This window comes from Rhinopithecus roxellana, chromosome 2, assembly GCF_007565055.1.
Source record: "Rhinopithecus roxellana isolate Shanxi Qingling chromosome 2, ASM756505v1, whole genome shotgun sequence".
NCBI lineage: Eukaryota > Metazoa > Chordata > Mammalia > Primates > Cercopithecidae > Rhinopithecus > Rhinopithecus roxellana.
Window position 1 is genome coordinate 48,130,123 of NC_044550.1, and position 19,587 is coordinate 48,149,709.

General features: G+C 40.5%; 1 protein-coding gene across 6 annotated transcripts in view; it reads right to left on the reverse strand.

Moving 5' to 3' along the window:
• The window catches only part of AFF1 (AF4/FMR2 family member 1), a 211,342-nt gene that overhangs the window by 122,322 nt on the left and 69,433 nt on the right, over positions 1–19,587 (reverse strand). Inside the window, exon 1 of one of the 6 annotated variants that reach the window (XM_010383135.2) lies at positions 16,471–17,272. The exons of 4 other annotated variants lie outside the window; for them this stretch is intronic. In XM_010383135.2, the coding sequence (XP_010381437.1) occupies positions 16,471–16,487 (17 nt within the window). In that variant the 5' untranslated portion in view covers positions 16,488–17,272. Of the gene's footprint in view, positions 1–16,470; positions 17,273–19,587 lie in introns of those variants that run through there. One more of the 6 variants, XM_030915929.1, reaches the window with a different exon arrangement.

The following is a 19,587-nucleotide window of genomic DNA, read 5'->3' on the forward strand; positions in this document are numbered from 1 at the left end:
CTGCTGCTTCTGCAAAAATTTTCTATGCCCCAAACACATTTTTGGAAGAAAATCAGTTAGTAAATTGGAAACTATCTACACTTTTTTTTTTTTTTTTTTAATTTCCAACACCTATTGAAATAACTACCCACACTGGCCAGTTCAACCATTAAAATATAGTGAAAAAAGTCAATTTTTAATTAAAATAGAAAATTTCTTCTCAAATAAATAAGTGGTTCTTTCTATCCTTCGGTTTCGGCAGTTTTTATAATAAGTCAATAAATATACAAGTATCTGAATTTTCTATTTCTTATAATTTAAACATAAATTACGTTAAAATTTACAAAGTTACCACAAATCCATTCATTTCCTTGTCAACTTTTAAATGAGACTGACACCAAAAAACAAAAACTAAATAGAATTCTTCCCCAGCTAACTTTAAGATAATACTGAAAAGCACAGTTAAATGATTTCAGCCTGCTGGGCACAGTTGCTCACACCTATAATCCCAGCACTTTGAGAACCCAAAGTGGTAGGATCACCTGAGTTCAAGACCAGCCTGAAAAACAAAGCAAGACCCCATCTCTACAAAAAAATTAAAAATTAGCTGGGCATGGTGGTGTGTGCCTATAGTCCCAGCTACCCGGGAGGGTGAGGCAAGAGGATGGCTTGAGTCCAGGAGTCTAAAGTTGCAGTAAGCTATGATCGTACCACTAGGCTCCAGTCTGGGCAACAGAGACTCCGTCTATATTAAATAATAAATAAAGATTTTGGCTTGGATGTATGATTCTAATGTAACTTATTGAGGCAATGCTTGGGTTCTTTGCTAACATTCATGTACCTTTAAGCACGGGAAGAAAACATCCTAGAGGGGTCCTTGATTTATTTGGATTTTGTGGGCTATACTAGTTCTTCTTTAGCTACCACAGTCTTACAAATAAATATGAATGAGTGAAGCTTTTAAGTATGGTGTTCAGTAATACTTCCCATCACCAGCATCATGAACAGACTGGAACATCTGCTAAACCTAAGTGTCAGTGTGTTAATATCTCTGTAACTACCTTGGCTCCTAGCACAATGTATAAAATAATACCTTGCTTTAGTTAATGTTAACTGGGCTATTTTTGAGTTTTAAAAGTGTTTTTAGCATGGCATTTCTTTTTTTCTTTTTTCTTTTTTTTTTTTTTTGAGATGGAGTCTCCCTGTGTGGCACCCAGGCTGGAGTGCAGTGGCACGATCTTGGCTCACTGAAACCTCTGCCTCCCGGGTTCGAGACATTCTCCCACCTTAGTCTCCCACGTAGCCGGGATTACAGGCCGCCACCACGCCCAGCTAATTTTTTTGTATTTTTAGTAGAGATGGGGTTTCACCATGTCGGCCAGGCTGGTCTCAAACTCCTCACATCAGGTGATCCACCCACCTCAGCCTCCCAAAGTGCTGAGATTAAAATGCTGAGATTACAGGGGTGGGCCACTGTGCCCACCCTAGCATGGCATTTCTAAGCATAAAGATCTGAAAGATTTATCTGTTCCTCTTCAAAATGACAATCTCAAAAATCCTAACAGTCTAAAGTAATCCAAATCCCTTTTTCCCTATGTGTTGACTAAATCACTTATCAAACACATACAAAGAATGAGTCAACCATGTGAAAAAATTTAACGTATACATAAAAAGTTGAAAGGGAACAAAAAGAAAATGTTTGGACAAACTGCTGAGATTCAGGAAGACATTTCTCTTTTAATTACTATTAACTTATAATTAACTTTTGTTTTACTGAACTACAAAAAAAGATTTTAAAGAGCCTAAATTACATCTGTTATGTCCAAGGCATACTGATTCAATCAAGGCTGTCAGAAAGTGGGATCCTATCCATAGAAACGATACTGTGAAACACTCCTTCTGCCTAAAGCCAGATGTAAGTCACCTATAGAAATATGATTCCACTTTTACTGTGTTACATTAAAAATACATTCATTTATGACAAGAGCAAGTGTACAATTTTTACTCCTGGATAAACTGAGGCAAACAGGATTTCCCTAATGTCTCCAAGATAAATGAGTGGTGTCTGGTGAGTGACTCAGGAGTCCCTGGCACTCTACTTTAGCCTTTTCCATTCCGTGAAAATCTACAAAGAACACGGTAATCCATTTAAAACTTTAATACTTCTGAAAAACAGGATGAGGTTTTACAAATTTGTTAGGAAGTCATCCTATTACAAGGCCCCAAGTTGTTTGACAGAACACTCAAATTCATCTGGAAAAAGTACATGAGAAAACAGCCACAAAAATTCTAAGAGTGCACCTCAGAAGGGTAAAGAAGGGCAATCAGCCCGATCATATATTAAAACACATACAAAGGTACAGTGAATTTGATGATGGTGCTTAAATATAGAGAACAGAATGGCGAGTCTTGGGGAAGAGAGGAAGGGTTCAGAAACCTTCCATCACTCCTTAAACCAAAATAAAATTCGCATGGAGAAAATATTAAAAGATACATATCTTTTTAAGAAATATCACCTATACTCAAAGAAACCTTCTGGAAGAACACATGAAAAACTAACATTACCAAAGGGGACAATTTGGAAAGAAGACATTAACAATGATGACTATCTGTACATCAAAAACATGGCATTACCTTGCGCAGTGGCTCACACCTGTAATCCTAGCACTTTGAGAGGCTGAGGCAGGTGGATCATGAGGTCAGGAGACTGAGAACATCCTGGCTAACACGGTGAAACCCCATCTCCACTAAAAATACAAACAATTAGCCGGACGTGTTGTCACGTGCCCATGGTCCAAGCTACTCGGGAGGCTGAGGCAGGAGAATCCCTTGAACCCACGAGGTAGAGGCTACAGTGAGCCGAGATTGCGCCACTGCACTCCAGCCTGGGCAACAGAGCGAGACTCCATCGCAAAAAAAAGAAAAAAAAAAAACATGGCATCAACATTTGCAAAGCAAGAAACTTAAGACAGTAGTGTACTCATATGAAGCTTTTATTCATCTCTCAGTTCATGGCAGATCAAACAGACAAAATGAGAATACAGAAATAATAAAAGACAAAAAACCACATTTACCTCTGGACTCTGAAAATAAAGCAAATACGTTCTTTCTTACATGGTTATGAAACATTCATAAAAACAATCATTATGCCACAAAGGTCTACAACTCAATACATTCATTTGAAAATAACTGTGGAGAGAGGTACAAGAGAGATGAGATGATAATGAATGCAGATCTTTGAAGCAACTTCATGTAATTAAATATAGCTATGATACACAAAGGACAAAAACTTTCAGTTCCTACAGTAGTTTGTTGTGATCACATTTTTTCGAGAAGCCACAGAATCCCTTGAGAAAAAGGTGCTGTTTTTAAAAAATTCTAACTGTGTTTTTCCTCTGCTCTCACACCACAACAATCATCAACACAGAAGACTTCTGTGATCAAATGTGGGAGGAGGAGATTTTCCTACTATCTACACCACTACCTAGAGACGGAGTCAGATCCTACAGGTTGAGGGCTCAGCTCCCAAGACTGCCCCCCGCCACCCCTTCAGACACTAGTCACAGGTCTGGACCTCCAGAACTTTTCATAGACTGGCTTCCAGCTGGGATCCCATGGTTTCAATTAATTTGCTGGAGCAACTCACAGAACTCAAGGAAACACCTACTTACGTTTACCGGTTTATTGTAAAGGACATTACAAAGCATACAGATGAAGAGATGTGTAGGGTGAGATACGGGGGAAGGGGCGTGGTGCTTCCAAGCCCCCCCTGGGCACACCACTCTCCCAGAACCTCCACATGCTCAGCTATCCAGAAGCTCTCTGGAGACCTAGTCCTCATGGGCCTTTTATGGAGACTTCATAGTATAGGCAAGATTGACCACCATGTAGAAATGTGATTGGACAAAAAGGGTATGATCTAAATCAAGCAAGGCCATCAGTTCAGATTTTTCTTGGCCTCTCTGTGCAGCATTCCTTCCTCGAGAGTATGGGGCAGGACCTCGCTAGAATAAAAGTCTTTAGACTCACAATCAGATTAGAGTCCTGCCTTGGGCAAGTGAAAGGAAGATAAGAGAAGGTCACAGAGAGAGATTCTGTTTCCTGAGGCCTAAAGTGCCCCACCATTATAACAAAAGACTAACAAGGATTGTGGGAGTTATGGGCCAGGAATCATAGACAATAACCAATATATAATCATAATATCACAGGTACTTAAACCATCTGCTACTTCCTAAAATATCCAAGGCAGAAGATTATTTCCTACTGCTAAATATATAAAAAGAACACCACTTTTTTGGCAGAGATAGAGGTCTTTCACCCCACCTCCCATAACAGTCCTTCACACGTATAAAAGGTTGTTTTGTAAATTAACCTTTATATTTAATAGCCAGATGGAATGCCCTCCTTACTGTCTAAATCTTCATTTCCTTGTAACTGCACCTAACTGAGCTGGGGGCCTTTCTAAATTCTACCATATCCCTTATTTGATGGCTCCCAAAGAAAAATGTCCTCTCAAATTTCTTTTCAACGCTTGTTTAATGTGTTTATATTTATGTGCCAATTAAACCTAGGTTTTAGAAATACAGTCTCTATTTTAAAGTTCATAGCTAGATTGTTATGGTACTTACTTTGCCTTTATTAAAATAAAAACAGGGCTAAGTTTTGGTAGAACTACAAACGACTAAAACGATCAAATTTTTATTTCAAAAAACTGCCACATGATGGTCATTTCCTAACATTTTTATCCGTGTTTAAAAATGCCATCCTTGGAGGTTGCAGTGAGCCATGACTGCGCCACTGCACTCCAGCGTGGGCAACACAGCGAAACTGTCTCAAAAAGAGCCATCCTTCTCACCACCATCACCACTTACTTCCATGTACATTCTAGAGGGACAACTACATTTCTCTAATGTGTCATGGTTTGCTCTTTTCTCTGCCTCAGGTAACCCTCCCCAGAGGTTCTCCCGGCCAAAACCAAGACCAATTCCCCATCCCCTATTATTCCCTCACAGTATCCTGTTTGGTTTTTGCCATTGTGTTTTCACAGTTTGCACTTGTTTTATTTGTCAGTTTGTTTGCTCATTTCTGTCTCTCCCACCAAACTATGAGTTCCTTGTAGGGAGGGAGATAGTGTATTTATCTAAACCAACTCAGAGCCCTGCACACACCAAGAGTTGGCTATTAGTGAACAATGAAGTTCTCAATACATTTACAGATAATATGAAAAACACTTAATGCATGTGAATTGGCCACATTCATAAAGCTGCTGATACTGATATAATTCTTAAGTAGGTAAATTAATACGCAGAGCAGCAGACTTCAGTAACTTGCCACAATGCACTGAGGCTTTCCAAGTTGAAAGAACACTTGAAAGGCTCATAAAGGAAGAAATGAAGACAGCTTCTAGACAGAGCCTCACAGCTCTTTTTTTTTTTTAATAGAATGATTGAGTGCTAAAAAGATGATTCATTTTCACTACCATCACACATGCTCCTAAAGATACTTTCAGAGCATTTCATCAAACATTTTGTTTATGCAACAGATCTGTCTTTTCCTGAAGTCGGAGCACACCATCAGTGAGGGCACATAGTCACCGCCTTCCCCAGGCAGGACCCAAGTCTGAATAATTTCCAGACGCTTCACCTAGATAACTTATGTTTGCATGTGAGGCTCTAGTGAATGAGAACAGCTCATTTTTGCCCGAGCACTTTTATTTAAAATGCACACTGAAATAACAATTTCCAGGGCCATTTTGCAATTATAAAATAAAGGATTTCTATTTAACAAACAATATATTTAAATTCTGCTATTTGAGGGATTTATGAGTTGCGGAGCTGGAGTTTTCTTTACTATTTTGACAATAATCAGCATGCATTGGTATTTTAAACTTAATCTGGCTTTCTTTAAACATTCCTTGATACGAATTTCTTAATCGAAAAGCCCAAATTACAAAATACAATAAAGAATTGTATACGGGGGAAAAAATGAGCTGTGTTTTAAGATTACATATAAATTGAAAACAATATATAATTTTTTTTTTTTTTTTTGAGACGGAGTCTCGCTCTATCGCCCAGGCTGGAGTGCAGTGGCCGGATCTCAGCTCACTGCAAGCTCTGCCTCCCAGGTTCACGCCATTCTCCTGGCTCAGCCTCCCGAGTAGCTGGGACTACAGGCGCCCGCCACCTCACCCGACTAGTTTTTTGTATTTTTTTCAGTAGAGACGGGGTTTCACCGTGTTAGCCAGGATGCTCTCGATCTCCCGACCTCATGATCCGCCCGTCTCGGCCTCCCAAAGTGCTGGGATTACAGGCTTGAGCCACCGCGCCCGGCCTGAAAACAATATATAATTTTCTAATAATCAAATGCAAAATTGATCAGACCTCAGAGCCACTACTTTCATAGCCCAAATAACTAAGAAGACAGCAAACAACTTGCAAGAACTTGACTAAATTAGATCAGTTCAAAGCTAGGCTGGGCATATAGTTTGAAGAACAGTTTGGTATTTTCTCAAAAAGTCAAACAAAAACCTATCATAGGACTCAGAAATTCCACCTTTAGCTATCTAACCAAAAAAAAAAACTATATATATATACACACACACACACACACATATATATATACACACACACATACATATGTCCACACAAAGTCTTGCATGTAAATGTTAATAGCAACATTATTCACAATTTTTTAAAAACTGGGACCTGTCCATCACATCTATTAACAGAATACTATTCAGCGATAAAAGGACAGAATTACTGATACATGGTGCGCCACAGATGAACCTCAAAAAATTATGCAAGTATGGCCAGAATGTGCTGAGGCTGGTAAATTTAAAATATATATACATATGCAAGTAAAAAGAGTCAGATGCAAGAAACCATAATACTCCATTTATGATTCCACTATGTGAAATGCCCAGAAAAGGCATATTTACAGAGAGAGAAAGTATGTTACGGTGGTAGGGTTGGGGATGGGGATTAACTGTAAATGGGCAGGAGGGATCTTACCAGGTATGGGATAAAATGTTATAAAACTGGTCACTCCATTCAGTAAAATAACTAAACATCACTGAGTTGTCACTTGACATGAGTGAATTTTATGATATATAAAATAGACCTCAATAAAATCTTTTTTTGGGGGGGAGGGAGGGACACAGTCTTGCTCTGTCACCCAGGCTGGAGTGCAGTGGCGCAATCTCCACTCACTGCAAGCTCTGCCTCCCGGGTTTATGCCATTCTCCTGCCTCAGCCTCCCAAGTAGCTGGGACTACAAGTGCCCGCCACCATGCCCGGCTAATTTTTTTTGTATTTTCAGTAGAGATAGGGTTTCACCGTGTGATCCAGGATGGTCTTGATCTCCTGACCTCATGATCCACCCGCCTGGGCCTCCCAAAGTGCTGGGATTACAGGTGTGAGCCACCGCACCTGACTACTTCATTCTTTAAAATACTCTAAGATCATGGATAATACCAACGCTTTAAGGATGTCAACACAGAATACGAGTGACCTCAGAAAGAAATCAAGTTTTATGCTAGGCTTATCATAAACTGCCAAGACTCTTTGTAAAGCCTACAAATTTAAACTCAGAATTAAGTAAACCTAATGATTTTCACTTTATCCTTAAAGAAACATGACTCCTAAAATAAGAAAAAAATGAAGGTGTTTGTAAGAGGAGGCCCCTCCCTGCCCTAAGGGTAAGAACAAATAAAAAACTCACACCATCAGCAGTGATAGAATTATCAAATTCAATCTTTTATAACTGCCAACCTAGGACTTTTTGTCTTCTGGGCAAAGTTCCCACTTAAAAACAAAAACTAAGTTCCAGTGGTACTTTGAATTTTACTAAAACCAAGTCACAAGATAAGTAGACAATTCGAATAACGTTAATAATTCTTTCCAATATTTTTAGGTTACAAAACCTCAATTATGTATAAATGTAATACACTAGGTTTCATTTTATCCTTTTACTATTCTAATGCCAGTAAATGTTACTGCCTAATTTTCTCCCTATGGTACAAAGTTTATTTTTACACAACTTTTTAAAATGGAGAGTTAGCACTAACTCTAAAAGGAGGCTGGAGGGGAGAGGGAGACACAGACTATAAACGAGTAACAGGAAAACATTCCTATAGCTGTAATTGCTAGGTCAAAATTACCTGAAAAAATGTAAAAGGACAGAGCTGTAGCTTACTTTATACCAATGAATATCCTTTCAGCAAATTAACAACTAAAACCTAGCATATTAACTCAATAACACATTCTGTTTTCCTTTAAGGAAAAATTTTCTTAAACCATAATATCATGGACTAAAACTCTTATCAAAGCTCAAAGCTACCAACTTACTAGATAGGCCATGTTAGAAACAGGTTTCATAGTTTTGTACAAAACGAGAACTAATTAAATTTATACCACTTTCCATAAATTCAAGTCTGCAGTAAATCAGATACACCTGTATTTTTAAAGCAACCAGAATGGGAGAGCAGTGGGGGAGAGGCAATTTAACAAGTTATCCAGACACACATTGTCCAGGATGAAAGTCACGTGATAATCTCGGTTCTGTCTTGACCACAAAAACATATGCACCAAATCAAAATTTAATTACACTGCATAACACAATTTAAGTTGTGCTTCATATTTTATTGACTGCTTTGCTTCTGACAGGACAGTTTCCTGAAGGAAAGTTCCAAGAATTGAAAAGTTACAACACCCACATACCAAAGACTGTTTCCTGAATTTTGTTACAGGAAGTGACATCTGCTATAATTTTAACATTTACTTCCCAGTAGGAGTTCCATTTAAAATGTCCTGTTGAACGTTATTTGCTCAGCAGTACCCCTAAGCAAAGCTTTTATTAAAAAACAAAACTTTCATTTCAGTTTCACAAAGTTTGGACACAACTGACCAAGCCATTTTAACTTTTCCCTGGGAACAAAAACAACTGCCACCTGATAAACTGGGGTGTGTGTGGTAGAGAGAGAGAGAGACTTAGCAGTAACTCTAACTGGGGAGGGAGCCCACAAGGCATAGAAAAACATAAATTAAATACCCTGGTCCTTGAGAAGAAACAATTCTTGGAAGGTGCTGTATGATTAAACACTGGACATTGCTTCTTGGTATCTTTTACTTTTATTTTATTTATTTTTTTTTAACACAGACGCATTTGGATATTTCAACCAACAGTTTGTAATATAAGGATAAATTCATGGAGGTGGATACCCACCTTCTCTACCAACCTCCAGTCTGTTTCAACCGGAGAGAGAAAAATGTGTATTTATAAGCATATATTAAATCAAAATTTAATAGCATTGTACAACATGGCTTACATGATCTCTCTCACTCACACACGCACCATCTCACAAAGCATGGTACCTGTGCCCCTGGCCTTAGAGACAGCAGGGCTCCACCCAGAACCTGTCCACTCGGAATCTCTGGGGGAGTGGGAGCCAAATCTGCATGCTAACAAGCAACCACGGTGATTTTTGTGTCTAATCAAGTTTCAGAACCCTGAACCTCATTATGACCATATTACCCCTAAAATAGCCTTTTACTTTTTGTTTAGTTGCCAATCCAGCAGTAAGCAATATTGAAAAAAAAAAAAAAAAAAAAAAAAAGGGTAAGATCTTCCTCACAGCCTTAACTCTTCCCCAGACCACCAAAACAAAGGATCATGTGGCCTGTGGGGTCTCCAAGCCCTCACCCATATGAGCCACCATGGAGGAAAAGCAATTCTTTTTTTTTTTTTTTTTTTTTTTTTTTGAGACAGAGTCTCGCTCTGTCGCCCAGGCTGGAGTGCAGTGGCCGGATCTCAGCTCACTGCAAGCTCCGCCTCCCGGGTTCAGGCCATTCTCCTGCCTCAGCCTCCTGAGTAGCTGGGACTACAGGCGCCCGCCACCGTGCCCGGCTAATTTTTTGTATTTTTAGTAGAGACGGGGTTTCACTGTGGTCTCGATCTCCTGACCTTGTGATCCGCCCGCCACGGCCTCCCAAAGTGCTGGGATTACAGGCGTGAGCCACCGCGCCCGGCCGGAAAAGCAATTCTTGGTACTTTTTTTTTTTTTTTTTTTGAGACGGAGTCTCGCTCTGTCGCCCAGGCTGGAGTGCAGTGGCCGGATCTCAGCTCACTGCAAGCTCCGCCTCCCAGGTTTACTCCATTCTCCTGCCTCAGCCTCCGGAGTAGCTGGGACTACAGGCGCCAGCCACCTCGCCCGGCTAGCTTTTTGTATTTTTTAGTAGAGATGGGGTTTCACCGTGTTAGCCAGGATGATCTCGAACTCCTGACCTCGTGATCCGCCCGTCTCGGCCTCCCAAAGTGCTGGGATTACAGGCTTGAGCCACCGCGCCCGGCCAATTCTTGGTACTTTTTAGAATGCAGTCCAACAGTGAGTGCCCTTTGAAAACATACCAAAATAAAGACAATCTAGGTGGCAATAAAAATATTTTATCCTGGCAGGGTGCGGTGGCTCAAGCCTGTAATCCCAGCACTTTGGGAGGCCGAGACGGGCGGATCACGAGGTCAGGAGATCGAGACCATCCTGGCTAACACGGTGAAACCCCGTCTCTACTAAAAATACAAAAAACTAGCCGGGCAAGGTGGCGGACGCCTGTAGTCCCAGCTACTCGGGAGGCTGAGGCAGGAGAATGGTGTAAACCCGGGAGGCGGAGCTTGCAGTGAGCTGAGATCCGGCCACTGCACTCCAGCCTGGGAGACAGAGCCAGACTCCGTCTCAAAAAAAAAAAAAAAAAAAAAAAAAAAAAAAAAAAAAAAAATTTTACCCTTTGTCTGCTTGAGTTCCTTTAGACAAGATGTTACCCCTGGGATTTCCTCTTAATATATTAAATCTGTCACCAAATTACTGCTCCGAGCAATAGCCTTAAGAACTTGATAGCAGTTCAGTCAGGCGTGGTGGCTCACACCTGTAATCCCAGCACTTAGGGAGGCCAAGGTGGGCGGATCACATGAGGTCAGGAGTTCGAGACCATCCTGACCAACATGGAGAAATCCCACCTCTACTAAAAATACAAAATTAGCCTGGCAAGGTGGCGCATGCCTGTAATTCCAGCTACTCCGGAGGCTGAGACAGGAGAATGGCCTGAACCCGGGAGGCGAAGGTTGCTGTGAGCCGAGATCGCGCCATTGCATTCCAGCCTGGGCAACAAGAGTGAAACTCAAAAAAGAACCTGATAGCAGTTCAATCTGGTTAAATTAAAAACAAAGCTAATAAACTAACACAAGAAAACAGATATTCAGCAGAGAACAAGACTTTCAAGATGCCAGGTCTGTTGGCTGTGTGGCCATCAGGTTAAGCTTTAACTCCCTGTGGATAGATAAGAAAAGGAAAAAGTTTGCACAGGGGAGGGATTCTCAACACTGATCACTGCCAAGACATAGAAAGTCAGCAATTTGCATGGTTTTAAAGTTAATCTTTACTTTTAGTTCCCTGGGGTATTAGCACCAAGTTATACATATTATTTCCTCCTGAAGTGTAAATCTAAAGTTCATCTGATACATTTGTACTTGAGCAAGACATTGTACATTCTACCTGCTGTTATTTTGAGCAAATGAACACATTATATTCATAGTAAAACGAATTGAGGACCATCTGAAGGAGACAGAAAATACTACTCCAGCTCCCCCAATTTTCACATTCAAGTAAAAATGATTGGTAATCATTTAACCTGTAAAAGTTATGTACTCACCCTATATCAATAAAATGTAACTGAACCACAACAAAGAGATTATAATCAGCCTCACTATATGTTTCTATTTCTGAGCCAAGAAACGTGGTTCTAAGAAACTTTGTCCTAGAGGTGTATATTGTATTCCCACTATATCTCACATACAGAATTAGAGTACGTTTATTTGCCTATCTTGGAAAAGAAACCTGAGGTCAGGAGTTCGAGACCAGCCTGGCCAAGATGGTGAAACCCCATCTCTACTAAAATATGTATATTTATGCAAAAAAAATGAAATGGAGAAATTTGCTAACAGAAAACTAAGTTTATATATACCTCAAAGCAACAGTTAACAAATCAGCTTTATAACTCCTCTATCTTACAGCTATTACGTAAAAAATAGATTTGGAGGCTCACAGCAAATAAATGACAGAACCAAGATGAAAAAGTAGATTTCTCTCTCATCCATAATATTTTTATTCCTGAATATATTTGAAATTTAAAATTTTTAAATGCAGCACCCATAAAAACCCCATTTTCAAGAGTGTAAATCCAGCTATGGAATATCTTTTCATGGTATGGTAGAGAATCCAGCAAAATCTCTTGAGAGATCACTTGCATTAATTTTGCCAAAACAACAACATCCCCATAAATCAGCTGACTTTAAAAAATGACTCACTGCTCCTTCAGTCTTTATCATGGAAGCAGCTCTAGACTGTGAGTCAGGAAGCTCAACTGGGCTCTCAGGATGAACTAGAAAGAAATCACTTAAAAGACCTGTTTGTGTTTCTCTTCTGTCAAGGACACTGTTTACAATGGTGTCACAAGAAGGAAAAAATGAGAATATTCAATGGATCAAAATACTACATAAATTATTTCTGTCCCAAAATCTCTTCCTTGAACTGTACTTTCCAAAACCACAGCATTCTCTTTGATATTGGCTCATTTTCAATCAAAGCTGCTTTGCATTCACGAATTTTCTTCCAAGGTAATCACTAGCTCAAAGAATCAGAGACAGGGGCATAGGGCGGAGCAAAACTGGTTCTATACCAGTTTAAGAGCACTGCTTTTTGCAACGGAAAACTTGCCCTCCCCAGAGTCAAAGAGATCCACCAAAAACCAGCTTCATATTACTCTTGGGAACAATCTGACTTTGCTTCTTTATTGATTTTTCAAAGCTTCATTAACATTAATTTTAGTCAAATTCAAAAGTTAAAAACTGTGGGAGAGTTGACTGAACCTACTTTCCTTCTGCAGTTTGTCTATAAATCCTTTCTTTTGAGAAGCTCCGTGCTCAGCCACCAGATTCAACTCTCCCAAAGAAGCAAGTTCAACTCCCCCACTCCCACGCATACACCCCTGCCCCAGGGTGGAGAAGGGCCAGGGGTTCTCAGGTAGCATCAGGTGATTTTTTTTAACTGGCTAATCCCTGATGGTATTTGAAGGTATGTATATTTTCCTTTCTAGAATTCAGGGATTTGCTTCAATGAGAGGGTTAGCAGCAGAGGCGGGGAGTCAGACAAAGCCCTCCTTTTTCCTGTATTCATCAACATCACTCCTCAGTATAAAGCACTGTTAATCCTTGCAGAAAAAAAAAAAAAAAGTCTATAAACTGTTACGTTTACCAGTTGCTAGTTTTTATACTTCTATAAAATAATCTGGATGCACTTTCCATCAGAGTCCAGTAACTGAAGTCATGTTCTGTAACTATTTCACATTAAAGAAAGCAAGTTTGTTGCAATTTCCACAAGGAAGTATATTCAATGTGTCTGTTATGTTTATAGGTTCCAAAGAAAGCACACACTTATCTGAGAGCCCAGACACAGCATACTATCTGCTTTAACTGACATGACATTTCTCAGTGACCACCTTTCTCCACAACTCTGGGAACACAATAAACCAAATATTCATTGTTTTCAAAATACGGCCCCCAAAAATCTAAATTTTAAAAGCATTTAATTCGCATTTTAGTCAAGAAATGTCTTCCAGCTTTAAGAGAAGAAATCAACCACAAAACAAATTTCCTACTCTTAGGTTTTAAAATGAGGTAGAGGAATATACAACCTTAATTTATAAAAGTCCACAAGCCAAGAAATACTTAGGTAATCTCTCAATTCAAAGTACTTCTAGCTTATGTAGGGGAGACTAAAATGTGGGAGACAATATCTTGCCTTAAGGAGTGAACTACAGGGATGGGAATACACTGCCTAATCAATTTGCATAAAAAAGTAGTCATATTATCACCCATCAATATCAAATCAGGAATCAAACTAAACAATGCACAATGAAACTAGTGTGGTTAAACACCGAGCTATGAATCGTAAGTACAATGAGTCTGTCAGTCTAAATGAATTGTCTCAAGAGCAAACAAACACTAATGCATAGCACATGGTTCACTATCGGAGCTTTTACATCACAGGTGATGTTTCGGTTTCTCTTAGCACTACTCAGGGCAACGTGGCCCAGCTTCAGAGTTTCCCTGAAGTCCCAAAATATATTGAATCTTCTCCATATATTCTCTCTTTGGATCTCAAAGATTACCTTCTCTCCCACAGAGCACAATATCTGAATGAACTTGGACCACATTCCAGGTGTAACCAAAGAAAATGGACATTTACAAAATGTGAGATATACTCCCAACACACAAAGAAAACAGCAGACGTAACAGTCTTGTGACTGTTCCTAGTTCCAGGGAATGTCGGAAGGCCAGGTAGAGGATCAGAAATAACCACAATTCATCTATTTTAATTGGTGGCAAGCTGAACCACCACATTGATAACTCAGGATTATTACATATTACAAGCAACCAATTTTAGCAGGAATCATTCTTTGCACTGTTATACTGAGGCTTGGCAGCTCCCTTTAACATCTCACCTCAGCATTAAAGAGGAAGCACGTAAGGGAGGAAGTGTGCAAAGCAGATCTGGAGTCAGGCGTTGCTCCACCTTTGTGACCTCAAGCAAGAAACAGCCAGGCAGGACCTCAGTTTCCTTAACTAACAAATGTGGATAATAAAAGTACTTACCTATTTAGGTGCCCGAGAAGAGTCAAAGAGCTAATCCAATTAAAGTTGCTTAACGCTGTGCCTGGCACACAGCAGTGTCCAATTTAGCTTGTGTCTCGTTTTACTTTTATCATTAGTTTAAGAGCGCTGGCATTGAATCTCTCACACCTGGGTTCAAATCCCTGCGCTATATTACTGAGCTCTGTCACACAGCATTTACTAACTTCTTAGATCAAGGTATCTTAATGGAAGATTTTGTGCCATAGACCTCTGTAGCAGTCTGATGAATAACACCACTATCAGAATAATGTTTTTAAATACATTAAATAAAATACATAAGAATACAAAGGGGCCAGATTATACAGACAAGGACCTATTAAAACATTTAAAAGAAATTAATAGTACAGTACTGTTTTTCTTTACTACTGAATTAAGCAAGATAAAGCAGTTCCTTAATTTCCTGAGTGGAAAGCGCAAAAGTTATCTGAAGATATCTGCAACAATTGTCATAAGATTATGAAAAGACACATAGTTTCTATTTGTGATAACATCACAAGGACTGGTACTATAGTTTTATCTCTATTCCTACTTTAAAAAAAAACACACATTAAATTTCAGTTAGAGGTTAACAAAAATAGAGACGCAACTTCTGTTTCTCATCCAAGTTCTCCTGCTACTTGGCCCCAGATTAAGAACCACTTTCTTAAATCAATAAAATGGAGGCAGAGGATAAACCACTGGGTTGAGAGGAAGAAATATAAAAAGCAGGTAGCACATAGGAGGTACTCTACACAGAGCTACACAGAGAAGCTCTTTCCTTCCTAGAAAGTTCTACTTCGTAGGAAAAAAAATTCAGTCTCATCCAGCCCAAACATGAACATTTAACATTCATTTCTCTCCATGATCTGAGTCTTCAGACGTGAAATTTGTTAAGTCTTCTGAGATCTCCCAAAATCACTGTTCTACATCAAATATCAGCTTGAAGAGCCCTATTATTTTAAATATGTGAGACCAAACTGCTTTCCAGCAAAACACAGTTGAAAGAGAATGCATATATAACTCCTAAGTCTCCCTTAGCACCAACTGCTGTCAAAACTAAAAATCGCACAGAACAGTTTGGATAATAATCACTAATGCCTTGTCATCACTCTTCTTTAACGCTCATTACAAAACCAGTAACAAACCATGGAAAGACAGGGCTTGAGGTTCTTACAATAGCGCTCCTCTGACAGCAACTGCAGTTCATTATCCTCTCTCCCCTTCACCACCCCGGCGCGTTCCCGGTCTTTGCCTACTCAGCAGATTCACGTAAGCGGGGCCGTTTTATGTGGAATCGTACAATCTAGCAGTAAAATTTTCACTCACCAGGCAAATTCTCACCCATCCTCTCCAAGGTGAACTATGTTTTACATTAATCGTATTTCTAAACTTCCCCTCGAGACAACAAGCAAGAAATCCAGAGAACCGAAGGGTAGGCGCACAAAGAACCGAAATGGAAATTTGGGCAAGGGCGGACAAGTGAAATGAACTTAAGGTCCCGGAAAATAACAGTTCTGGGGGAAGAAGGGGGCTATCTAATTTTAATCTTCACATTAACTCCATTCCTCTCTCCGCTATGCAGAAATTGTTCAGCATGTTCTCCAAACTGTTTTTTATTTGACATTTAGTCAAGCCACAGTCTTGGGAATGATGAGAAGGCAATGACAAAGCTGCTTCCTGCCGGTCTCCTTCCCCGCACCCTGCCCGCCCCCGCAACCTTCAGCTCCCCTCGCCACGAACGCGTTTAAAAAGTTTCTCCGGTACCCGGCTTACCTTGACTGGGCTGCCATAATTCAGTTTATAGAGCCAGGGGTCTTCCGTCCATGAGCGCCTTCACCCCGCGGGCCCTGCTGCCAGCGCCGCGCTCACCATTTGGCGGAGCCGGGCGGGTACGCGTCCCGGCGCGGCGCCCCGATGTTACGGGACTACCTGCTCTCCAGCCCCGGGCGTCCTCGGCGCAGCCCCGGGCTCGGCCCGTATTGGCTCGCGCTAATCCTGATGGACATCCGGGCACTGCGGCCTCTGCGGCGATCTGCACTCCAGACGAGCCTGGGGAGCGCCGCGTCCGAATCCGGAGCGAGCGAGCGCCCCCCGCGCAGTTTCTGAGAAGGGAAAGCCAACGGGCCCCCACGCTCGAAGACCGCCGGCGCCCAGCGCCTGCCCAGCAGCAGCACAACGCAGGCCACAGTTAGAAAGGAAAAGAAATCGCCTCTCGGCTCCCTTGAAGTTGTCCGAGTCCGCCGGGATACCCCCTGTCAAGAAAGTTGCGGTGGTACGGCCCGCCTCCTTAAATGGGCAGGGCGCTCGGCGGCCCGAGCCGGAGGCAGGCGGCAGGCAGGGTCGGGCAGGGGGCAGAACCCGGGCGCCGACCAGCCCCGCCTGCGGGCTCTTCGCGAGTGCTCTCTTGCCAGGTTCTAACTACGTACAGACACCCACTGCTGGAATACACAGTACCCGGCCGCTCAGAACTCCAGCTCCAATTTGAATATTTGTTGAATAATATGGGTCCCCAAGAGGCGGCAGTGAGCAGGAACAAGACCGCGGCAGTAAACCAAAAGTTCGCTACTTTTGATCTTTCCAGTGCTTGAGCTCAGGAAACGGGCACACTTGGTGTTACTTTGCTTTCAGTTTTGATTTCCTTACATAGAGACAAATATTTACAAAACACCTCGCCTTTTTTGGACTACACGTAGATTACAGGAAAAACAGTAACTCATTTTGGTCTTAAGCAATGAAGGGATTGACAAGAAGCAAACAAAAAATTTAAGCATGCAATATAGTAAGTCCTATACGAAGCACAAACGAAATCACTTCCTACTCAGAGGACCACGAAAAGCGTTTAAGCCGTGTCTCAAACGCAGGAAAATACTTGGATGAGCAGAGATGGAGGGAGGTTGTGCTTCAGCATCTCATAGGGACCAGTACACTGAAGGAGCTGAAGACTCTTAGATGAATACTGAATAACTGCCTGCACTGTGGACTCTCCATTTCTTCTACGTAAAATCATGACAACATTGCCCCGTCTCATAAAGAGGTAGTCCAGACTGTATTACTAAATCGTCGTGTAATACAAACATGTTAATGCCTGGCACTAAAACGACAATGCTGGCAGGGAGGCCCAAGGCATCTCTATCAAGGGTTCTCAAAGTGTGTTTACTAGATTCCTGGGTGTCCCCAAGACCGTCTCAGAGGTCAGAACTATTTTTAGAATAACACAAAGACATTGTCTTTTCAGTGTGCTGACATCTGCACTGATGGTGCAAAAGCAATTATGGGGAAATTGCTGGCGCCTTCGCACTAATCAAAGCAGTGGCAGCAAATGAAACTAGTAGTCACTGCATTCTTCACTACCACACGTTAGGTTTTTTTCTTTTTAAGCCAGTTTCCTTTATGATTGTCTTTAATGAAGCAAGCAGTCAGAATTATTACTTTCATTAAATCTTGACCCTTGAGCATGGGTCTTTTTGATGTTCTTTGTGACAAAATGGAAGTACCCATGAAGCAGTCCACTGCACACTGAAGTACAATGGCTGTCTAGAAGAAAAGCACTTGTGTAATTGAGTTGCAAGCTGAGCTAGCTGTTTTTTCATGGACTACCATTTTTACTTGAAAGAACAATTCACAAACCCTAGTTATTCTGACTTGGGTATTTGGCAGACATTTTATTAAAAATGAACAAAGTTGAGCCTGTTTCTTTGAGGAAAACAATTGACAGTACTTATTGCCAATGATGAAATTTGAGCTTTCAAGCACTTTGGAAGACTTTTTACATCTGCCACATAATCTTGCCAGCTTCATTCACCAATACTTAAAAGACTTTCCTGATGAGATCAGGGTGACAGTGATCAAAGTTATATGAGAAGATCTGCCTTAGTTTCCAAATGGCCAGTAGTATAACAAAATCATACATGGGTAGGCCGGGTGCAGTGGCTCACGCCTGTAATCCCAGCACTTTGAGAGGCTAAGGCAGGCAGATCGCTTAAACTCAGGAGTTTGATACCAGAGCCTGGACAACATGGTGAGACCCCATTTCTATCAAAAAACACAAAAAATTAGCTGGGCATGATGGTACCCATCTGTGATCCCAGAAACTTGGGCGGTAGAAGTTGCAATGAGCTGAGATTGTGCCACTGCACCCTAGTCTAGGTGACAGAGTGAGACTCCCTCTTAAAAATGAAAATCATGCATGGATGAAAGATACCTTGAAAAAAAGTGCAAAGTGGACCAACTGATTTTAATGTATCAAAGGTTTAGTTTTTTTAAAAAAGGTCATTTCAGATTCCACAATGCAATTAACCTTTAAGAAACTACCACTTACGGAGGTTTGGTATAATATCAAAGAAGGTATTAAAAATACTCATCCTCTTTCTGTGTGAAGTTGAATTTTCTTTATAGACTTCAACCAAAACAACATTGCAAAAGATTGAATAGAGAATCAGATTCAATCTGGTTGGGTTGGGCATCCCAAATCTGAAAATCTGAAATCCAAAATGCTCCAAAATCCAAAACTTTTCGAGTACTGACATGATGCTCAAAGGAAATGCTCACTGGAACAAGAATATATACTGCAAATATTCCAAAATCAGAAAAAATCTGAAATCCAAAACAATTCTGGTCCCAAGCATTTTGGATAACCTATATGAGAATCTCGCTGTCTTCTATTAAGCTAAACAGTAAAGAGATTTGCATGAATGTAAAATAATGCCATTCTTTCTCAATAATTTTTTTAATTTTGGAAAATCAGTTTTATAAAGGTTTTATTTAGGTCAATATGTAGTGGCTTTTAAAAATAAATATTTTAAATACCTCAATTTTTAATTTTTAATATAGTAAATAACAATATCTAAAATGTACATATACAAAAGCTCTTTGGGTTTCAAAGTAATTGAG